A 22,611-nucleotide genomic window follows, 5' to 3' on the forward strand; every position below is an offset into this window, starting at 1 on the left:
TAGCACCTACTGTCTTTTGATTCTTCCTAATTTCTCCTGCTTGTGAGCCATGTCCTTAGTGGAGTTAATTCATCTGTGCGAAGGGAGCAAGCACTACAAAGTAAAACCAGTGGTGAAGGCCACAGAAACTGGTCTTTTGGGACCCGGACAGATTTTTCTTCTAGCTAGCATTTTGTGGGATGCCATAAATATCAATATTAGCTCTTACATGATTTCATTAACTTCTACATTCATCCGTTTGTTTATTTTTAGTATATTTTCAGTTGTATTGATGAGTGAATGCTTTCCATCTCCTCTCTAGCTTCTCAGTAGACCAGTCTGTTTGGGTCATCTTCTTGTCCTCTACAGGTCGGAGAGATTTGGGTTACTTGCGTATTATCGGCAGATAGGATTAGCGCAGATCCTTGTGGTTGGACTGTTGGAGGAAGAGAAATATGTAAAATTGCCCTGGCTTTTTCTACCAAGTCATTCCATTCAGGTGGTATGTGCATTCGATTTATATAGCTTTTTAAAAGGCCTCATCACTTCTTTTCTCTCCTCCCTCATTCCTGACATTCTCCTGTTATTGGACCCTACCATTAGTTATACTCTCTTTTCCAAGACCCCACTGACTCCACCACTTTCTCTGGGCCCCATGAATATAATAGGAAGGTATTCATCATAGACAGCATTGTGTCTGTCTGTAGGACAGTTAATGCTGTCCTGTGTAGGGGTTACCGTCATTAGCTTGTGGAATACTTTCTCCCTTAAGGGTGGGCTTACGGGGACTGCTGTGTGCTTCCCATAGACGTTATAATGTAGGCATTGCCATTAGATACTTCTGATTAAATGGGAGCTTTTGCACTGGGACCAGTGTCTCTTGACTGCACGATTGCTAATGTTCCTGTTGCATCCAGTGAGGGTAGGGTCAAGAGCAACTAAGAAGAAGGAACCTATGCTGCTGGAGAACACAAGAGCTGTTGGTGTGCTGCAGCACACAGAAACAGAGAGAGACGTTTTTGTGGCCAGCAGTACATGCGAGTGCTGTTCAAAGTGGAAGCACACAAGGAACAGCACTGCCCCTTAATGAGTGGCTTGCTTGATGCAAAGAGGAGGTAGAGAGGGAAATCTGAAAAAGCCTAAGCACCTCAAAAGCTTGCACAATAACCCCCAGTCTCTCAACCTATGTAAATGTTATATATATGTTCGAGGCATATGAGCTGCAGATCGTACACTTTTGCAATAGATCGCCACCTGGTGTTGGGCTCGGATGATTGCAGGTTGTTGTCTTCTTGGAAGAAGTCTTTGTAGTCACGAGATAGGTGACTCCTCTCTTGGACAATACTGCGCATGGTCATCGACTCCATCCTCAGATTGTTTTTTTCTGCCACTGGGTTCGGATGAAAGTTTTCCGCTCTGGCTAGAAAAGACTTTTTCAGCAACTTCGAAGCGTGAAACTTTATACAAACTTTTTCGACATCGAGTAGACTTTTCAACATCACCAGCTACATTCCGGTGCGTCGACGCGGGCCGTTGGGCCTATCGGCGCCGTACGCCTACGCCTCATGGACAGAACTCCATTCAAGAGATGCCCGGTATGCCGAGCAAAATTCCCTCATAGCGACCATCACGAGGTCTGCAACCTCTGTCTATTGCCATAATACGACGAGTCGACCTGCACAGCTTGTGCATCCTTCCGATCGAAGAAGACCATTCGGGATCGGAGGGCACGTTGACACGAGATGAGGAGATCAGCGCCAGCACCTGAGGCCATCTTTGAGGAGGAGATCGTCAGAGAGGACGTCTCCGAGGACGAGGATCCACTCGAAGATATCTCCGAGGACAAGGCTCCACTCGTCGCCGAGGAAGACTCGCCTGATCTCCAGATCATATCGGGGGCAGAGGACTCAGACGACTCGATTCCAACTCGGCAGCCCGTGAGTACTCTTGCCCCTGCACAACATACACTACCCAAGCCAAAGGCAACGGTCGGCACTCCGCCCATGGGGCCCAGTCGAGACCGAAATTCACCCTCAGACGCACCGCCTTCGGGCTCGGCTCCAAGGAAAAAGACTACGCCTTCCTGTGCCTCGGCACCGACGAAACCACATGTGCCAATTCCACCTCCTCCATTGGCACCGAAACATCCTTCGACACCGAAGGACTCTTCGACACCGAAGCCAAAACGCCCTTCGGTGCCCAAAGACAAAGATCCTTCGGCACCCAAACCAAAAGACGCATCGGTGCCGAAGCCAAAGACCGTACCGGATCCGAAAGCTTCGACTCCGAAACCTTCCGGTTCCAAGAATAAAGATGAAAAGCCAGAGTCTGGCGCCGCAGGGCCAACGAGACCTGTCTCCACTCCAAAATCTCCAATCTCGGTACCAAAGACTCCAAGGCCTGATACAGAGACACCTAAACCCTCTAACAAGCCTACCATTCCGAAACCACCTTCGGCACCGAACAATTTGCCACAGGACTCGATAACGCCTCCTACAGCAAAAAACACTAAACAACCCCTACCGGCACCGAAAAAATCGACGCTGAAGAAGATTGTAGAGGAGGAAGAACTGTTTAGACCAGATCCTAAACAAAGAAAGGTCCATATCAATCCAAAAACTAGACATGTGGAAGCAATTCCAAGAAAAGACCAGCAGACACACCACTTCTACCTGTGGTTCCTGCCAAAAAGGATTGTGCAACTTCTCCAATGCACCCTTCCTCTCCTTCACCTTCTTCCTTTTCTATCCCTCCTTACATTGAACCTACAGCTTCACCTGTTCAATCTCCTGCATCATCACACCGCACTGACGAAGAGTATGATCTAGGGGGTTGTGGGGGGAGGGGTTTAATGACGTACCAGAGCCACATGCATACCCTTTAGATTAAGATGTCAATCCAGAATATCCTAAAGATGACGATCTATACGGTTTCCCACCACACAATGTGCCAGACATTCCTGAGCCTCAGTACTACCCAACAAAACCTTCCCCTCCAGAAGATAGTATTGGGTTTAATCATCTATTAAATAGAGCTGCCCTTTACCACGGGGTTTCAATGCACTCTGATGCCATTGATGAGGATTTTTTACTGGATACATTTGAGCAGTCACAAAGGTCTACGCAAATACTACCCATGATCAAAGGAGTCATTAAACATGCTCCAGAAATATTTAAAGACCCGGTACGATGTAGGGTATTAAATCCAAGAATAGAAAAGAAGTATAAACCAGCACCAGCTGATCCAGTCTATATTAAGGGACATCTGCCACTAGACTCTTTAGTAGTGTCTAATGCACGGAAAAGAGCCAATTCCTAGACTTCTGGTGACACGCCCCCGCCTGACAAAGAATCTAAAGTTATTGCTGCGTTAGGGAAACTGATTGCTGCGCAGGCAACAAACATATGGCATATAGCAAATACACAAGCCCTACTCTCACGCTATGACAGGGCTCACTACGACCAATCAGGAAAACTAATGGAGCACCTCCCAGATCAATACAAAGATAAGGCAGCAGAGCTCATACAAGAAGACAAATTAATATCCAATGCCTCAATTAAATGTGCACTAGATGTTGCTGACACAGCATCCAGAGCAGTCAATACTAGTGTTATACTCAGACGACATGCGTGGTTACGCATTTCAGGTTTTAAACCAGAGGTACAGACTACCATCTTGAACCAGCCCTTCAATCAAAACCAATTGTTGGGGCCGGAAGTAGACAACACACTAGAAAAGATTAAAAAAGACACACACAGCTAAGTCTATGGGTGCATTACAATTAGGGCTCCCGGTTTTCAGTATTTACAGATTTTTACATATAAATACAGACGGAAAAGTATTTTTCCTTTGTCTGTATTTATATGTAAAAGCGGAAAAATACGAGTAAACAAGTCAATTTTGCCGCGCTGCTGCCTTTGTTCAGAGTTGCCGTGCCCTGCTCAGATCTGGGAATTCCTTTGCAGTGACGTACTGTGGACCTATTGGCTCAGGGTCTTCAAGTGACCCTGAGCCAATCCCGGTTGTTTAGAAGAGTCAGTGTGGGCGTGCTAATACCTCCAGCCTTCCAGGGATCCAGGACTCCGCCGCCGGAGTTAGCCTGCGCCAGCCCGCCGCCATTTGCACTTTCAAGGCACCTGTATGTGCCCTATTATGTGGACAGATCAATAGCCTTAAATGCCGCTCCTGCCTCTCTCTCTCCCTCTGCAGCCTCGGGCTCCTGCCCTACCGCCCCCACCCACGCAGCAGCAGCTGTTTGCATCCCCGGTGTTCGTTTTGGTTTTTCTTGTGATTGCATTTTTAATCTTAAAAGATATGACTTTGTTACTTTTCTAAGACTAATAAAAATGCAATCACAAGAAAAACCCAAATGAACACCGGGGATGCAAACAGCTGGTGCTGCCTACGTGGTGTGGGGGAGGGAGGGCAGTACCCCGAGGCTGCAGAGGGACGGAGAGAAGCAGCTTAGAGAGGCCAGTGATTAAGCCCCAGAATTGGGGGGGGGGGGGGCGGTTAATGTTGGTCTATGCACAATGAAACAAGTAAGTAAAAAGGCACCTTTTTACCCACCACATTTTTTCCATTGACATACACGTAGGTCACAACGTAACCTCTTTTGTTAAATCTAAATTTTTGTATTCTAAATTCACATACTCATTGCTGCCACAATGCATTGCAAATGTTCACCAAACCTAGGCCTCTGAATAATCCACAACCAGTCAGGAGCAACTCTCGCAATACAATGCAGCTCAATATGCTCTCCTACAGATGTTGTGCCAAGCCAGCTTTTGAAGCAAAAACATTCGGTCCTTAAAAAATAAACCTCAGAAATCAGGGATTCTTTTCTCCTGAAAAAGCGCAATGCGTAGTAGCAAAAGGATGCTGCCTTTTGATCCACAAAGTCCATACTGCAGAGCATGAGAGGTGCATAGGCCATAACCGCCAGCTTATAGCGACCGAATTGCTAACTAGGCGAGAAATTGCAAAAGGCCTGCAATGCCGGAAATTTCAATTTAACAAGCAGACACAGCCCCCTCATGGTGGTTGCTTCCTTGTTCTTTTGCAGAGAGAGACTGTTTACGTTTTCTTTTCCTATGGGCAAGAGCATTCAGATTGTTCTCTTGCTATGCGCCATCTATCTCCCCGACAGACTCCTCAATTCCCAGACATTACAAACTCTATTCTCGTTGGAAGGGTGCATAAAGAAAAAGGAAGAACCCCCTGATTGGAAGTGCTCGGCACTAGGCACTACACACTGGCACAATATTCTGCCTGCGATTGGAGCACTGTGTGCTCCATTTGGGCAATCTGCAGTGCATGACTGAAGTAACTCAACCAGTTGAAATTAGAGGACTCCCCAAACGATTAGTTTTCTTCCTGTCCCACACTGTAACCCAGTATACATTGGAATTAAAAACCTGTAGTAGCTTGTAAAGACGTACAATGTACTCTTGTCCAGAGAACAAACACCAACCCCCTTGAGTGAACCAAAAAACACAGATTCACCTCTGCATGAACTTGGCAAACAGCAAGTTCCTCAATTCGTCAACTTTTTTTGGGGACATTTCCATTGACAGCTGCAAATCAGCACAGGTATTTTACCTCTATATCCCCATCTCTGCTTTGGGAATTGCTCTGGAGAGTCTGCTACGTGCAGGGCATTGGAATTATGTGACAAGGTAGACTAAATTATGTAGCAAGAAAGGGCAAATTATGAGGCATAATGTGGCATCTTTTGTGATAGTATTACCTATTGTTTTGGTCATTTGTACGCATTTTAATACTGTCTGGGGAGTAGTTTCACCTCATTAGTGCCAGTCTGACCCCTAAAACAGCAACAAACAGAAAGGCCATCAGTTGTTAGCAAGGCTCGGAGGAGCCCTTCCAGTGGCATCAGTAAAAATTGAACTGGTTTTCAGTGGTCTTCATTTCATTAACAAACCAGAAAGAGCCTCAATGTCTGCAAAGTCTCTGGAAATGCACATGTGCTTGTACTACAATGGCAAAGTTTTCAGATGAATGTATTGTGTTGACCAATAACAATCCGGCGCTGATGTGCATTGTCAATTTAAATAAATGCAGAAAAATACTAGATGTAGTGGCGTCTTTTGCGTGTGGCAAAAATAAATGTGGATAAATACAGAAAAAATGCCCAAAAAATAAATATGGATAAATACAGACGGAAATGGTCAAAAAATAAATACCATAAAACCGGGAGCCCTAATTACAATCCACACAGACTAGAAGTTCTTTTCGCTGCTCCTGTTATAGAGGAGGCTCTAAGCAAACCGGCACAGATACAACATCATCTTTTAAAACGCACACATGGACATCCTCTAACAAAGGCTACTTTAGAGGAGGATACAGCGGCAATAACAACAAGGGAAGAGGTCAGCATCCAATGTCCACAGAACATATGACTCTGCTTCAACAGGAAGTTCTAGCACTCCTACAAAAGGATGCTATTCAAGTAGTTCCTTTAGAGGAACGGGGAACAGGAGTTTACTCCCTGTACTTCCTAATTCCCAAGAAGGACGGGACACTAAGACCAATTCTCGACCTCAGGCCCCTCAACCATTACATACAATCAGATCATTTTCACATGATCACTCTACAACAAGTACTCCCACTACTACAACAGGGGGACTTTCTTTCAACACTAGACCTAAAGGACGCCTACTTTCATGTTCCTATACATCCTGCTCACAAGAAGTATCTAAGGTTTGTCATACAAGGACAGCACTATCAGTTCAAAGTCCTTCCATTCGGGGTCACAACAGCACCACAAGTGTTCACAAACTGCTTAGCAGTAGTAGCAGCACATCTCAGAAGACAACAGATACATGTCTTCCCTTACCTCGACGATTGGCTCATAAAAGCAAAATCGTTCAACCAGTGTGTCCAACACACAAAACAAACAATTCAGACATTGCACGACTTAGGGTTTACAATAAACTACACCAAGTCGCACCTAGAGCCGTCGCACGTTCATCAGTATCTAGGAGCTACCATAGACACATCTACAGCTCTAGCGTATCCTAGTCCAGCCAGGATACAGAGCATTCAGACCTTAGTCTCCATTTTTCAACACCAGCAGTCTCTCCAAGCCAGAGTGTTCATGAGACTGATAGGCATGATGGCGTCTTGCATCTTCATAGTTCCACACGCAAGACTGCAAATGCGCCCATTACAAGAATGTCTAGCACAGCAGTGGAATCAGGCTCAAGGTCAGCTCACAGACCTGGTGTTGGTAGACAGCCGTACATATCACTCTGCAATATTGGAACACCAAAAACTTGACAAAGGGACGGCCGTTCCTAGAACCTGTTCCACAGATAGTGCTCATGACAGACGCATCCCTCACAGGATGGGGAGCCCATCTCTTACACTATACCACACAAGACCAATGGAACAACCAACAAAAACAGTTCCATATCAACCATCTAGAGCTGCTAGGAATTTTCCTAGCACTCAAAACGTTTCAGGTATAAGTACGAAACAAAGCTGTCCTAATCCAGACGGACAATATGACAGCCATGTATTACATACTAAAACAGGGGGGGCACACTCTCTGCAACTGTCCCAGCTTGCACAGAACATTTGGAGATGGGCCATTCCTCAAAACATACACCTGACAGTAGAACACCTTCCAGGAATTCACAATCAGATAGCAGATCTCTTGAGTCGACAGTCACAACAGATTCACGAATGGGAGATACATCCATAAGTTCTTCAACCATTCTTCCAAATGTGGGGGCATCCACAGATAGATCTGTTTGCCACCCACGAAAATGCAAAATGCCCAACCTTCGCCGCCAGGTTTCCACACCCACAGTCGGAGGGGAATGCGATATGGATGAACTGGTCAGGCAGATTTGCGTACGCTTTTCCGCCTCTCCCACTCATTCCACTAGTAGTGCGCAAGCTCAGACAACAGTCTCTCAAGCTAATACTAGTAGCTCCCACATGGGCACGTCAGCCGTGGTTCACCACACTACTAGATCTCTCACTGGTTCCACATCAAAAATTACGGCTCACGCCATCCCTGTTAACACAGAACCATGGAGAAATAAGACACCCAGAACCAAGCCAACTGAATTTGGCGATCTGGCTCCTGAAGTCTTGAAGTTTAGTTACTTAAACCTACCACCAGACTGTATGAACATAATTAAAGAAGCTAGAAGACCCACTAGCAGAGCATGTTATGCCGCTAAGTGGAAAAGATTTGCAATATATTGTAACAATAATCACATTGATCCACTGGATGCTTCCATCCAAAATATTATTGGCTACCTTCTACACCTACAAAGGTCTAATTTAGCTTATTCTTCCATACGCCTGCATCTGGCAACAATTGCAGCCTATTTACAGAATAGACAACATCTATCTCTCTTTAGAGTACCTGCAATCAAAGCATTTATGAAAGGATTAAAATAAATAATCCCACCTAGGTTACCACCTGTCCAGTATGGAACCTAAACGTGGTCCTTACAAGACTTATGGGACCCCCTTTCGAGCCTTTACACAAGTGTGAATTGCAATTCCTAACATGGAAAACTGCTTTCCTTGTGCCATCACCTCTCTCAGAAGGGTTAGTGAAATACAAGCATTCACAATACAAGAACCATTTTTTCAGATACATCCTAACAAAGTGGTTCTTAGGCCTAATCCTAAATTCCTGCCAAAAGTTATTACTCCTTTTCACCTTAACCAATCAGTAGAGCTACCGGTGCTTTTCCAAAACCCGGACTCTGTTGCGGAAAGGGCTTTACACACCTTAGATGTTAGAAGAGTTCTGTTCTACTACACAGACAGGAATAAATCCTTCAGAAAGACAAAACAACTATTTGTATCTTTCTCTCCCCCACACAAAGGCAACCCCATCTCTAAGGAAGGAATTGCCAGATGGATTGTAAAGTGTATACAAATATGCTATCAAAAAGCTAAACGTACACTAACGGTTCCTCCTAGAGCGCACTCCACTCGCAAACTAGGAGCCTCTATGGCTTTCTTAGGAAATATACCACTAGAGGACATATGCAAGGCAGCAACATGGTCTACAATACACACCTTCACTAAACACTATTGTGTTGATGTGCAAGCCAAGCAGCAAGCTGCAGTAGGTCAAGCTGTCCTTAGAACACTGTTTCAGAATGCTGCAACGGATACAAGCGACCACCGCTAGGGGAGACACTGCTGCACAATCGTTGCAAAAGTGTACGATCTGCAGCTCGTATGCCTCGAACGGAAAATGCTACTTACCAGTATGCATCTGTTCTTGGCATGTAGAGCTGCAGAGTCGTACACGCCATCCCACCTCCCCGGACTTGTATCCGTTCCAGCACTCATCTTACTTAGATGCACACGCATGGACATCCTTTCTCTTTACTTCTACTAACTCCATCATTTCCCATCATGGCGAAAAACAATCTGAGGATGAAGTCGATGACCATGCGCAGTATTGTCCAAGGGAGGAGTCACCTATCTCGTGACTACAAAGACTTCTTCCAAGAAGACAACAACCTGCAATCATCCGAGCCCAACACCAGGTGGCAATCTATTGCAAAAGTGTACGACTCTGCAGCTCTTCATGCCAAGAACAGATGCATACTGGTAAGTAGCATTTTCCTTTCCCATCAAACAATTCACCGCACTCCAGAAGTCGTCTTTTGTCACTATTTCATCATCTCTTGGTCGAAACGAATGGTGGTGGAAACTATGCTTCATTAAAAGCTTTTTTCAAAAGACGGCTTCTGGAGTGCGGTGAATTGTGTGATGGGAAAGAAAGTTGCGAGGTATGGTCTAACCTGGACGCAAGCACCAGCTGAGTCAGGAGCGCACCGATTGTGGACTGTTTGTTTTAGAGAATATCTATATATATATATATATATAGATACACGCAAACTGCAACTCCGGTCTCCCAGGAACAGAAAGCCAGCACGAATCCAAATATAAGGCAAGATGTTATTTATTTAGGTAAAAAGCAGCAAACGAAACTGACGCGTTTCGGGCAGTTGCCCTTGTTCACAGTCAAACATTACCCACAATGCCTGGTTTTTTAAAATGCCAGTGCACACAATGTGACTTCAATAGACATAGAGAAAATACTATTACGGTATAGTTGTGCGTCACTGAGTATATGGGTTGCGAATACATACTCCTAATGTTTTATTCACATGGAAATGCAAAAGTTAATATAACTGAATAAATTCATTGGATTAGAGCAAGATTCTATCTGCATAAATGCATAGATAAGGTCAAAACATTTTAATACCATTAGTGCAAAGTTGATGTGCAAATTAACGCAAAATGTAAACATATCACTCTGTGCAAAAAAGGCAATTCAGTTATAGAAGTATAAATACTTAAAAACTTCTCAATACAAAATTAATTGTTATTTTAAAAAACTGCCTTATGCTGATGTATATATATAGATATATAGATATATATTCTATTGTTTAGCAGATGAGAGCTTCCAAGACTTTGCAGAGGTTAGTTCAACCATTACAAAGATGTCAGTTTGCATCCCCTCAGCTCCTGGTGTTCCAGCTTACAGATAAAAAGCTGTGCCCAAAGAAATAAATGCAAGAAGATTGCAGACTCCTCACAAGTAAGAGGGATCATGATAAAATGGTTGTAGGAAAGTGGGTTTATGTTGCAGTGAAACCCCCCCCCCCAACACACACACACTTATTGCCATATTTCTGATGCACTTTTGACTGAGAGTGCCCTGGGTCCCTGCCAACAGGTTCCCAGGCCCTATGTTCTTTCCCAAAACTGTACCATTGCTCCCACAATTGGCACACCCCTTGTAAAAGGTACCAGTGGTACCAAGCCCCTTGTGACCAGAGAGGGTCCTTTAGGGCTGCAGCATGTATTGTGCCACCCTAAAGGACTCCACACCAAACACATGCACTCTGCCATTGAAGGCTATGTGTTGTGGTGCAGCTAAACTAAGAGTTGTTGTGGCACACCTTCCTGCGTGCTATGCTTACACCCCGCAGTTTGTGGCATAGGTAAGTCACCCCTAAGGCAGGGTGCACTATACCAGAGGTGAGGACATAGCTGCATGAGCAATATGCCCCTTCAGTGTCTTAGTCCATTCTTGGACACTGCAAGTGCAGTGAAGCTATTTTGAGTACATGGGCAGGGAGTTTTTCAACACAAACTCCACAGCTCCTTGATGGCTTTACTGAAGGCTGAGACGTTTGGTATCAAACTTATCAGCATAATAAACACACACCGATGCCAGTGATGGATTTATTATAAAATGCACTCGGAGGGCATCGTAGAGATACCCCCTGAAAAACGACCAACTTCTAGTGGTTCTTGGTTGACTGGTCCGTCCCAGCCAGCCATCACCAGACAGGTTTCTGACCCCATGGAGTTGAGGCTTAGTGCTCTCAGAGGTCAGAAACAAAGCCTGCTCTGGGTAGAGGTTCTTCACACCTCCCCCTAGCAGGAGCAGCTGCACTCGGCAGTGAGCCTCAAAGGCTCCCACCTTGTGTTATGCTGATTTGACAGCTCCAACTATTAGAGATGCCCGCCTCCCTGTCCCAGCCCCACCTTTTGGGGCAGGACAGGAGGGAAAGTTAGTAAGCAGAGTAGGAGAGTCCACCTTGGCTTGGCACACCCCTAGGCTGGCCAGGAGATGAGGTGAACTCCTCTCTTTAGAATTTTTCATACTGGTATGGAGAATTAGGCCCAATAAGATTAGGGATGTGCCTTTCTCTCCAAAGGGAGGATCCTCCCAAAGGGTGTAGTCACCTTAGGGGACAGTAACCATTGAATACTTCCCCCCCCCCAATCTTAGTAACACCCTTAAATGTAGTATTTAAGGGCTCCCCTAAACATTGTTCCTCAGATTCGACAAACGACAAAGGAGGAGGATCGAAGAGTTGTGCAACCGTGGAGAAGACACAACTGACTTGACCCCAGCCCTACCGGCCTGTCTCCCCTTCCAGCGAGCCTGCTCCTAGAAACCAGTGTGCCCTACGGCCAGAAAATCTCCAGCCACTGCCGAGACCTGAGCTGCCTTCAATAAAGACTTTGTTTCTCGTGGACACCAGATTTGTCCCACAAAAGCAAATTTCAACAAGGACTCCAGTGCCTCCTGGAAACGTGAGTCCTCACTACTCTGCACCTGTCGCCCATGGCCCGAGTCCAGGTGGCCCACTGATCCAGTGATGTCTCCCCGGTGATCCTGGCCTTGGATCCAGCGTTGGACGTCCTTTCCTGACCTCTCCCATGACGCCTGCAGCCTCATCCTAATGGGTCCCCTGACCGAATCCGGTGAAAGAAACCTGATGCCTAAAGACACTCCTGAACCCGCAGCCCCCAGGTTTTGGAGTACCCAATCGACGGTGCCAGCATCCCCTCACTATCCAACTCACCTCTCCAGTCGTTGGATTACTTCAGCCAGTCTTCTGCGACTACAACGAATACAGAACGCCTCTGCACGCCTCATCCTCAACATCCCTCGCCGCAGCCGCATCAAACCCTACCTGAGAGTCTTGCACTGGCTCCCCATCAACTAGAGGATTACCTTCAAGCTTCTCACCCACGCACACAAGGCACTCCACAACACCGGACCCACATACCTCAAGAGACGACTCGCCTTCTACACCCCGAATTGCCAGCTCTGCTCCACCGACCTCGCCACCATCCCCCACATCCGAAGAGCAGCCTCCAGTGGCAGATCGTTCTCCCACCTCGGCGCCAAGACCTGGAACACCCTCCCCATCCACCTGCGGCAGACCCAGGACCTGCTAACTTTCTAGAGACTTCTCAAGACCTGGCTGTTCGAGCAGTAGCGGCACCCCACCCCCGCGCCTTGAGACCCTCACGGGTGAGTAGTACGCTTTACAAATAATTGATTGATTGAGCCTGCAGCCTTTGTCTCCAACAGAGGATCTCCTTTGGTTTCTATAAAGCACCTGATGCCTCCATCCTGCACCCGGCTGCCCTTGTGCCGCTGGTGGTGCAGTCTTCATGCAACTTGTTGGCCCGACAGTGCTGACCTCAACCCCAGGGCCAGATTCCCTAAACCACGGGTACTTACCTGCAACAGGTGCCTCTTCGAGGTCCCCCCAGCTCCCATAGGCTAACCTTGGGCCCAGTCACCTTTGCACCTGGCTGCCCCAGTGCCGCTGCTGGTGCAGTACCTACCTTGGTCCGACCCTTGCCCTGTGTTGGTCAAACGCTCCGAAGACTGAACTTGTAAGTCTAGTGCTTACCTGAAAATTACTTGCTTGTCTTTCCTCCCTTAGGATTGCATTGGTATTTCTCTGTATTGTTTATTCTGAGAAAAATACAAAGTATCTCTTTGACATTAAAAAGTATTTCATGCACCTGTAAAGTATTTTTAATTCTTATGCAAATTTTTGCCAACTGTATATTGAAAGTATTGCATTCCTGAAAAGGTTACTTACATGTAACTGAATTCTACTTGGTTCCTAAAACAAAAGTAGCCAAAGACTTATTTTTGTAAAACATGGGCTTGGGGTTAGGCATTGAGTGTGAGTTCCTGCCTTGTATGAGTGTTTACAACAAATGCATTCACACGACCCTGTGATAAACCTAACTGCTCTGCCCAGCTACCACTAAATTATCAGTAAGGTGTTATCTACTTTATCCTCTGCTATGCCTTTGGGGGCTTACTGGACTCTGTGTACACTATATCTTTTTGAAATAGTTAATACAAAGGCAGCTTCCTACAAAGGTGGAGTGATAATATCAAGAGGCACATGACATCATCAGATATCTGCAATTGCAGCTACAGGACTACAACAACAGGGTCATTGTCTCTCAATTTGTGGTGTAGAGATGCACATGGATGACCAGGATAACTGAATTTGACTTTTGATCCTGAAATTGTGCTGTATAATAATGTGAGGAATTAAATCAGTTTTTAAGTCTTTTAAACAAGAGATTATAACCCACTTCCAAACAAGCGATATAGAACAGAATAAGTATGCATCATGGCTACTGTTTATGCTCCATCTTCTTTGTGATGCATAATTGAAGTAGAATCCCTTGTAAATAGTCTGCATTGCAGTTATTCACCCTCGCGTCTTTATCACTGCTGTCGTCGACCCTCCTATTGTTCTCCACCATGTTTCTTCGCAGCTATTTAGAGTTTTTATTGTTTCATATGTCGCAGTGTTTTAATAAAATATCCATTGCATCCCTGACACTATTTTATCAGACCTGTTACTCCTTTATGAGGATGTTAGTTTCTTCTCATTCCTTTAAATGAACTTCTGGAGTCTCCCAATTTATCCAGCCAGTTCTAGTTGCCTGTGCTGACCATAGCTACTCCTATTCTGCATCCTCACGCATAACTAATTAACATCAACATTCAGAGCGAGCAGACACACCTTCCTCACACTGCAGATCCAGACCTCTGCTGTCTGTGGACCATCTTGACTTCATGTTGCTTTTGCCTTGAAATGAAATTGAGCTCTCTTCTGTTTTGGGACTTTCAGGATTTCTTTCAGTGTATTCATTGGCACCCTCCAGCTGACATGCATTGATTTCAAATTAAGATTATAAATGACAAAAATACCTTGTTTAAGCTAGTTGTACTGCAGAGAATTAACTTACTGACTTGTAGCTGATAAAAAAGTTTCTTGGAATGCTTGAAGGAGTTGCATGGTCCCAATGGCTTGGGTGTTTCTAGCTCTTATTAATCCTCTTTTACTTCCAGGCCGAGATATGTCTGACTCCACACATTCTATTTTAACCACCAAAATATGAGTTGCTGCTAATAGTGTAACCTCTAAATACTTATGTGCACATTACTGGTTTAGTGTAAATCCCGATTTGACCAGTACCTTGAATTACAAGCCAAATCAAATCAGGTATGTTGAGCACGACTACTCACCCATAAGGGTCTCAAGGAGCTGGGGGTGTGGAGGGGCGTTCGCAGGTTCAAGTCCATCAAGAAGGGGGTCTGTCGAAGAGTCAGGTTTTGAGGTTTCTTGCAAAGATGGGGAGCGAAGTTATCTGTCTGAGGTGGAGCGGAGATCATTCCAGGCACTGGCCGTGTAGAAGGGAGCGCCTCCCGATCTGGTTTTTCTGGTGCGGGGGACCACGGTGTAGGAGAGCTGGGCTGATCATAGGGTCCTTTGGGGTGCGTGGAATTTGAGTCGGCTGTTCAAGTATGCTGGTCCGGTGTCGTGGAGGGCCTTGTTATCTTGGGTTAGCATCTTGAAGGTGACTCTAGCTTTGATGGGGAGCCAATCTTGCTGGTGACCAGGGTGTGAGTGACGGTCTTTCTGTGTTCGAGGGGGATCCATTTGCAGGTCTTACGTAGGAGGCTGAGGGTGTGGAAGCAGGAGGACGAGACTGAGTTGATTTGGCGGTCCATTTTGAGCTCTGAGTCCAGGATGATTCCCAGGTTGCGTGCATGGTCCGTGGGGGTGGGTGGGCTTCTGAGGGCGGAGGGCCACCAGGTGTCGTTCCAGGTGTCTAGGTTATGGGCCCATGATGAGTACATCGGTTTTGTTTGGTTTAGTTATAGGCAGCTATTTTTCATCCATTTGGCGATGGCTTCCATTTCTTCTCAAAAATTGTGTCTGGCGGTGTTGGGTTCGTTGGATAGGGAGAGGATGAGTTGGGTGTCGTCTGCGTATGACACAATGTTGAGTCCGTACGTTCTGACGATGGGGGCGAGCGGAGCCATGTAGACGTTGAAGAGCGTAGGGCTGAGGGAGGACCCCTGGGGCAGGTGGTAGGTGTAGGGTCTGAGTGGAAAGGGTGGAGTCTGACACGCTGCGTTCTGCCGGAGAGGAAGGAGCGGATCCAGTCGAGGGCCTTGTCTTGAATCCCTGCGTCGTGGAGTCTGCCTATTAGGGTGCGGTGAGAGACTGTTGAATGCCGCTGAGAGGTCGAGGAGGATGAGGCCTGCTGTTTCTCCTTTGTCCAGTAAGGTACGGATGTCGTCTGTTGCGGCAAGGAGGGCGATTTCCGTACTGTGGTTTTGTCTGAACCCAGATTGGGATGGTCGAGGATGTTGTGCTCTTTGATGAATGTGGCGAGTTGGCTGTTGATGGCTTTCTCGATGGCTTTCGCTGGGAACGGGAGCAGGGAGATGGGTCTGTAGTTTTTAAGGTAGGTGGGGTCTGCCGAGGGTTTCTTTAGGAGGGGGTTGATCTCAGCGTGTTTCCAGTCGTCGGGGAACGAGGCGGTTGCCAGGGAACGGTTGATGGTGTGGCAGAGCATGGTTGCGATGGTGTCGGCGGCTCTGTAAAAAATGTGGTGGGGGCAGGGGTCCGTAGGGGCCCCAAAGTGGATTGACTTCATCGTCTTCAGTGTGTCTTCGGTGGTGAGGGCTGTCCAGTTGTTGATCGCTGGCTTCAGGGTGTCGGGGGTGGTTTGATGAGGGTTCAGTGTGTTGGTTGTCTTCGACGAAGTTGTCGTAGATGCTCTTGATTTTGTGGTGGAAAAAGATGCTGAGTTTGTCGCAGAGGTCTTGTGAGGGAGGGATGTCAGTGGACTCGCTGGTGGGTTGGACGAACTCCTTGATGATGTTGAAGAGTTCTTTGCTGTTGTGTGTATGACTGGAGATTCTGTCTTCAATTGTTTTTTTCCTAATTTTTCTGATGAGTTGGTGGTGGGCGTTGGAGGCGGCTCTAAAGTTGTTGTGGGCGTCTGTGGATCTGGTGTTTCTCCCGGCGGCAAGTGCGTATGGACTCTTGAAGTTCGGTGGTGAACCATCTAGCTTTCTTGGCATGGGTGGTGTTGTTTTTCTTGAGGGGGGGCTATGGTTTTGGCGCTGTCAGAGATCCATCTGTGTAGGGTTCGGGCTGCGCTGTTGGCGTAGTCGTTTTTACGCGATGGTTGGGGTGGAGTTGCTGAGTGATGAGGTTAGCTGGTCGTCGGGGATTCTTGTCCAGTTTTTTTATGGGAGCAGGTGCTGGTGTCTGTGGATGGTGGGTGTTCTGAAGGTGACGTGGACGCATCGATAGTCAGTCCATGGGAGTTTGGTGGTGTGGCTGAAGGTGATGGAGTTTCCTGTTGTAAAGAGGGGGTCGAGGGTGTGCTCTGCTGAGTGCGTGGGTTCGGTCACGATCTGGCGGAGTCCAATGTTGTGGAGGTTTTCCAGGAGGGATGTGGTGCTGGGGTCCAGTTGGTTGTCGAGGTGGAAGTTGAGGTCTCCCAGTTGGGTGTAGTTGGTGGACGCGATGGCATGCAGGAAGAAGATGTTCCGCGATGGAGTTGGCGAAAAGTCTGCTGGGTACAGGGGGTCGGTAGGTTAGATGAGGGTTCCACTGAGGGTTGAGGTAGGGCTGGCCAGTATCTTGAAGTGAAGGTGTTCCATCAGGTCTGTGGGCTTGTCAGGGAGTGTGCTTAGGCGGAGGGTGGATTTGTGGACGATGGCCATTCCTCCTCCGGGGCGGGTGGGGCGGTCCTTCCTGGAGATCTTGTATCCTTTGGGAATGGCGATGGCGATGTCTGGTCCATTGGTGGTGTTGGTCCAGGTTTCGGTAAAGAATGCTACATCCGGGGAAGTGCTCTCGAAGAGGTCGCAGATTTCGGTGGCGTGTTTGTGGAGGGATCGGACGTTGAGGAGGATGCATTGCAGGGTCTTCGGTTGGGTTGTGTTCTTGTGGGCGGATTGGGCTGGGTCAGTGGTCTTGGCGGTGCTCCAAGTGTGCCGGCAGTGGTGACAGCTGAAGGGTCCATGGGTGTTGGCTAGTGATGCTAGCTTGCAGTTGTTGCAGCCTGGGTTAAGAGCGTGGAGTGCCGCTGGGTCGTAGCGTTGGCGGTGCAGAGATCCAGGGTTCCTGGCGCTGGTCTCAGTCTGGTCGCGGACGGGCGCAGACAGGCTTTCCTTTGGTGGCGTGGCCGCCATTAAGTAGGGGTCAGGGAGGGCTGAACAGCTGGGAGCGGGCAGGGGAGCTGGATTGGGCTGGTCACACTGGTCGTGCTGGGGGGGGAGGGTCCACGGGGGCAGCAGCGCCGGGGGTAAACAGGCTAAAAAAGGCAAAAGTACAAATAAGGCAGCAAAAGTGCAAGAAAGAGTGGAGGAAAGACACAGAGGACACAGTAGAGTGAAAGAGGGAGATTGAGATGAGGGTAAAAAACGAGTGAAAAACAGAGGAAAGACACAGGAGAGTGCAGGGGGGAGCTTGAAATGAGGGGAAAACGACAGAAAATGGAGGTTAAGACCCAGAAGGAGATTGAAGGGGGGGGAAGTAGAAGTGAGGGAAGAAACGAGTAAAAAAAGTAGAGAAAAAGTGGAGCAAGAGAATGGAGGCAGGTCCACTGGACCACCAGGGATGAAGAGCAGGTGAAACCTGCGGGTGGAGGAGGGCCTCGAACACCAACACTCGAGAGTGCAGGGGCTCGATTGAAGGCCTCACTTAATGGTGGAGCTGTGAGGGAGGGAGAGCAATTTCATTGACAATGAGTCAGTGGTCTTGCTCCAGATAACATTGTGCAGAAAAACCTTCTACCTTTAGGTTTATTCCCTGGCACATTCCACCTGGTAAAAGAAAGTGAAATTTTCCTAGGAAAGTTCTCACAAGTAGGTCTAAATCTGCAGAAAGGTGAGGCCCAACGCTGATTTACCAGTAATTTACAACTTTCCAAGGGATAACTTGTAAGGTATAACTTGTAACAGTGCAGTAATATTACCGCACCTTGTAATTACTGTACTTCAAGATGTCAGTAATTCCAGATGCAGTATTGCTACATTGATTTTCCCATAGAACTTAATCACCTAAGCGTGTTTGCGGGGTATGCTCTTGTATTGTGTACTGTTTTAAACACATTTGTGTAGCCAATAACATATTTACTAAATTGTCTATGTAGCTATAAATGCATCAAAACATGCAGCTGTATTGCTATCCTTTCTTGTTTGAATCTTTTTCTTTAATTATATTTTTCTTTTTGGGTTCGCAGGCTGCAATTTGCCGATGTAGTCAGCCTCTGTCTGGTTTCAGTGCTAGGTGTTTAGAGGATGAACACATGCTGCAGGCAATAAGTAAAGCCAATCCTGTCAACCGCTACATGTATGTCATGGACACCAGGCCCAAAGTAGGTATTGACCGACTTATGTACTTCTAGAAAAAGTGTGTTGTATGGTAATGTTCATTTATTAAGCAGAAATGCTTCCGTGAAAAGGCGAGTATGGCATTTGAAAAAGCTTGATTCAAGTTGACAGAAGTAGAGAAACTAAAAGCAGCTTTTCCCAATAAAATAGTAGCACACTGTTTGGGCACAACTCAGCCTAAAAACTTGTATTTGTTTCAAGATCATTTATCAGTGACCCATAAGTAACATGTAACTAAGTGGAGTTGAGATAATGCAGAGTTTTGCGATATGGCCGTCATTGAGTTGCTAAACAGTTTTATGGATTTTGATGTTTCCAATTTGAGACCCCACGGTTCCTACTTTTGATTTAGCACTGTGACTGCTTCAGGTTTTAAAAAGAATGATCAGTATAATACGAATCCAGCCCAAACAATCGGTCACATGACTCTGGTATAGTCATAGAGACTACAGGCTGCTATTGTGAGGTGGCTAGGTGGATGGAAAACAGACTCTCACAGTGTTTAGAGGAGAGTGCATACAAACTGCACTGGGTCTCATTTATGAGTGAGACCCAGAGATTAGTCTACCTATGAGTGTGGTCCACCCTGCTCCTCTTTAGTGCTCAGGCCTGTTTTTTTCTTTTTCATTAAATTCATTACCGCTCCCTGTTTGGCCTCAGTGTACTTCCCCAACGTCTGCCATCTTCCATTTATCTACCTGTCCTTTTTTACATTAAATAGATTCTTACATCGTATTCTTTGTGTTGCTTGTGGCAAAAGAACCTATTTGGCATTGCTTCGGCCATCTTAATGATACTGTCATTCCTTTATATCATGGTTTGAAGACAGCTATATTTCACATTCTTCAATGCAACAACTCTGCCTCCATTTACATCTTTAAACCCAGTTTGATGTCTTCTCTCACCTAATGCTGGAAGATATACTGTTGGGCAGACTACTCCTTGGCATTGTGGCAACTTGTTTCCTTCCTATGCTGCAATGTGTCAGGCTTTGTGTTTAGAACTGAGCTGATTCAGCCTGAAGTGGCCATTGCTGACAGTCCACTCACTGCTGGTACATATGTGCATTCGTTGGAAACATCTTGAATCCTAATCATATCATTGTAATGATTGTTTTCATTCCATTTTAAGGACTATAGTTATTTTTTATTCTTTTTCTTATTCCTTTCCCAAACTAATAAGGTAGAAGGCCTTCTTCATGTTCGGAGTTTCAGGCTTATTGGTCAAACCTCCATATATAAGGAGACTTTCTTTTCATCAGGATGTGTCACTACTTCTCTTGCCTAGGCTTGTTGCTCGTCACAGTGAATAGGCAGTACCTAGATCTCCAGCTCTGTTCTTGGAACTTCCGTTCACTTTCTGATTTTCACAATGTACTGCCTCTCAACTCTTGCTCACCCAGTCTTGGAGGTTTTTTCTGCCTGTACGAAATTGAAGGTTTCTGCACTCTGTTCTCTTGATTGAATAGTTGCATTATCCTAAGCTAATGCAATTTCTCTGAAGTAACCAGGTCACCAATGTTTTCTAGAAAACATATTTTTTGAACCATTCATGTACCCAGGTTTCCTGATACTCACTGTTTTGTGTGGGTCTTAATAGGTACATGCCAACGATTTTGCCAAATCTAATTCTACTGAGGTATGCATGTGCTGTCTAACAGTCTTGGCTTTCTTTAGGAACAAGCAGATTTTCAGCTTCTGTTTGAAAGATTTCACAGATCCCCTTGGTGCCAGTCTTCTTTGGCAACCTTTGCTTACTTGTTTTTGTTCATTTTCTTCTTAAGATTTGGTAGAACTGTGGATGGCCTTGCGGGGCACACTTTTGTAGAATGTAGACATTTAAACACTAACAATCAGCATGATAGAGATAACCATGTGAGTAATCCTACTATGCCTAGACCTGTAAATTGAACATGGTTGTGTAGTTTAGAAGAAGGTGCAGGTCTTGCTGCAATCTCCTTCCCACCCCATTCACATTAAAGTAACGCCTGCACTCTTCTCAACCTTCCCATTTTTCTCTCTTTCACAAGCTTATGCCAGTTCTCAGTTCTGCCAACATCTCTTACACACCTTCTGACAAGTTCTGGCCTCAAACCATGAAGCCACTGGCACTCTCTTCCACAGCTCCGTTTTTTTTCATGCTCTTTATCCTCACTTCACTCTCTGCCAATGCTTCAAATGCATGGTGGTCACAACTGTGCTCAACAAATCAATGGATGACATCACTTCTCGATTCATCCACTGTCCTGTCTCTCAGTTTCCTTCTTTTTCAAAATGCTGTCACTGTTTGTTTACCCTTGGCACACCAACTCGATTTCCTTCTGTTGGTGTAATCCTATTGCCTTGCACCCCACACCATATGAACTTCACTGGCACTTGTGTCCAACTTCATTCATCCTTATGCAGTTTATTTATTAGCGTATTGAATTGTTTCAATCTAAAACATTACTGCTTATACCATACTAATAAACAATTTACTACACTATTAAAAGTGAAGATATCCTGAAACTAAACAGAAAATACAAAACAATGGAATGGTGAACACTGTGTAGGCCCAGCAACATGAAACCTGACTTTGTTAGCTGTTCCATAATCTCTGATGCTGTAGTCTCACAACCAAACCTGTAATCCGATGTTCTGTGAGTACTTTATGCTATCTTCTTAACTATAAGCTCACTAGGAAATGCAGTTCAATCAATCAATCAATCAGTGACACTTATAGAGCGCGCTACATATCCGTAGGGTCTCAAGGCGCTGGGGGGGGGGGGCCGCTACTGCTCGAACAGCCAGGTCTTTAGCTTCTTCCTGAAGGAGAGGTGGTCTTGGGTCAGGCGCAGGTCGGGAGGGAGGGAGTTCCAGGTCTTGGCGGCCAGGTAGGAGAAGGACCTTCCTCCTGTAGTCGCTCTTCGGATGCGGGGGACGGCGGCGAGGGCGTGGTTGGCTGATCGGAGGTGGCGTTTGGGAGCGTAGAAGTTGATCCAGCTGTTGAGGTAGCTCGGGCCTTGGTCGTGTAGGGCTTTGTGTGCGTGGGTGAGGAGGCGGAAGGTGATTCTTTTGTTGACGGGGAGCCAGTGAAGGTCTCTCAGATGTCCGGTGATGTGGCTGGTTCGTGGGATGTCGAGGATGAGTCTGGCTGAGGCGTTCTGGATCCGCTGGAGTCTCTTCTGGAGCTTGGCGGTGGTACCGGCGTAGAGGGCGTTGCCGTAGTCCAGTCGGCTGGTGACGAGGGCCTGGGTGACGGTCTTCCTGGTCTCGGTGGGGATCCACCGGAAGATCTTCCGTAGCATGCGTAGGATGTTGAAGCACGCCGAGGAGACGTTGTTGACTTGCCTGGTCATGGAGAGGGAGGAGTCCAGGATGAATCCCAGGTTGCGTGCATGGTCTGTCGGTTTGGGTGCGGTGCCCAGGGCGGGAGGCCACCAGGAGTCGTCCCAGGCGGAGGGGGAAGAGCCCAGGATGAGGACCTCCGTCTTGTCAGAGTTCAGTTTCAGGCGGCTGGTCGTCATCCACTCGGCTACCTCTTTCATCCCTTCGTGCAGGTTGGCTCTGGCGAAGGCGGGGTCGTTGGTCAGG

At 46.6% G+C, this 22,611-nt stretch overlaps 1 protein-coding gene across 2 annotated transcripts in view; it reads left to right on the forward strand.

The window, feature by feature from the left end:
• MTMR6 (myotubularin related protein 6) overlaps positions 1-22,611 on the forward strand; it is a 439,692-nt gene that overhangs the window by 306,352 nt on the left and 110,729 nt on the right. For both annotated transcript variants that reach the window (XM_086935180.1, XM_086935181.1), the window contains one exon: positions 18,889-19,023. In XM_086935180.1, coding sequence (XP_086791306.1) covers positions 18,889-19,023 — 135 coding nt within the window. The remainder of the gene's footprint in view (positions 1-18,888; positions 19,024-22,611) is intronic.

Source organism: Lissotriton vulgaris, chromosome 8 (genome assembly GCF_964263255.1).
Source record: "Lissotriton vulgaris chromosome 8, aLisVul1.2, whole genome shotgun sequence".
In the NCBI taxonomy this organism is placed as follows: domain Eukaryota; kingdom Metazoa; phylum Chordata; class Amphibia; order Caudata; family Salamandridae; genus Lissotriton; species Lissotriton vulgaris.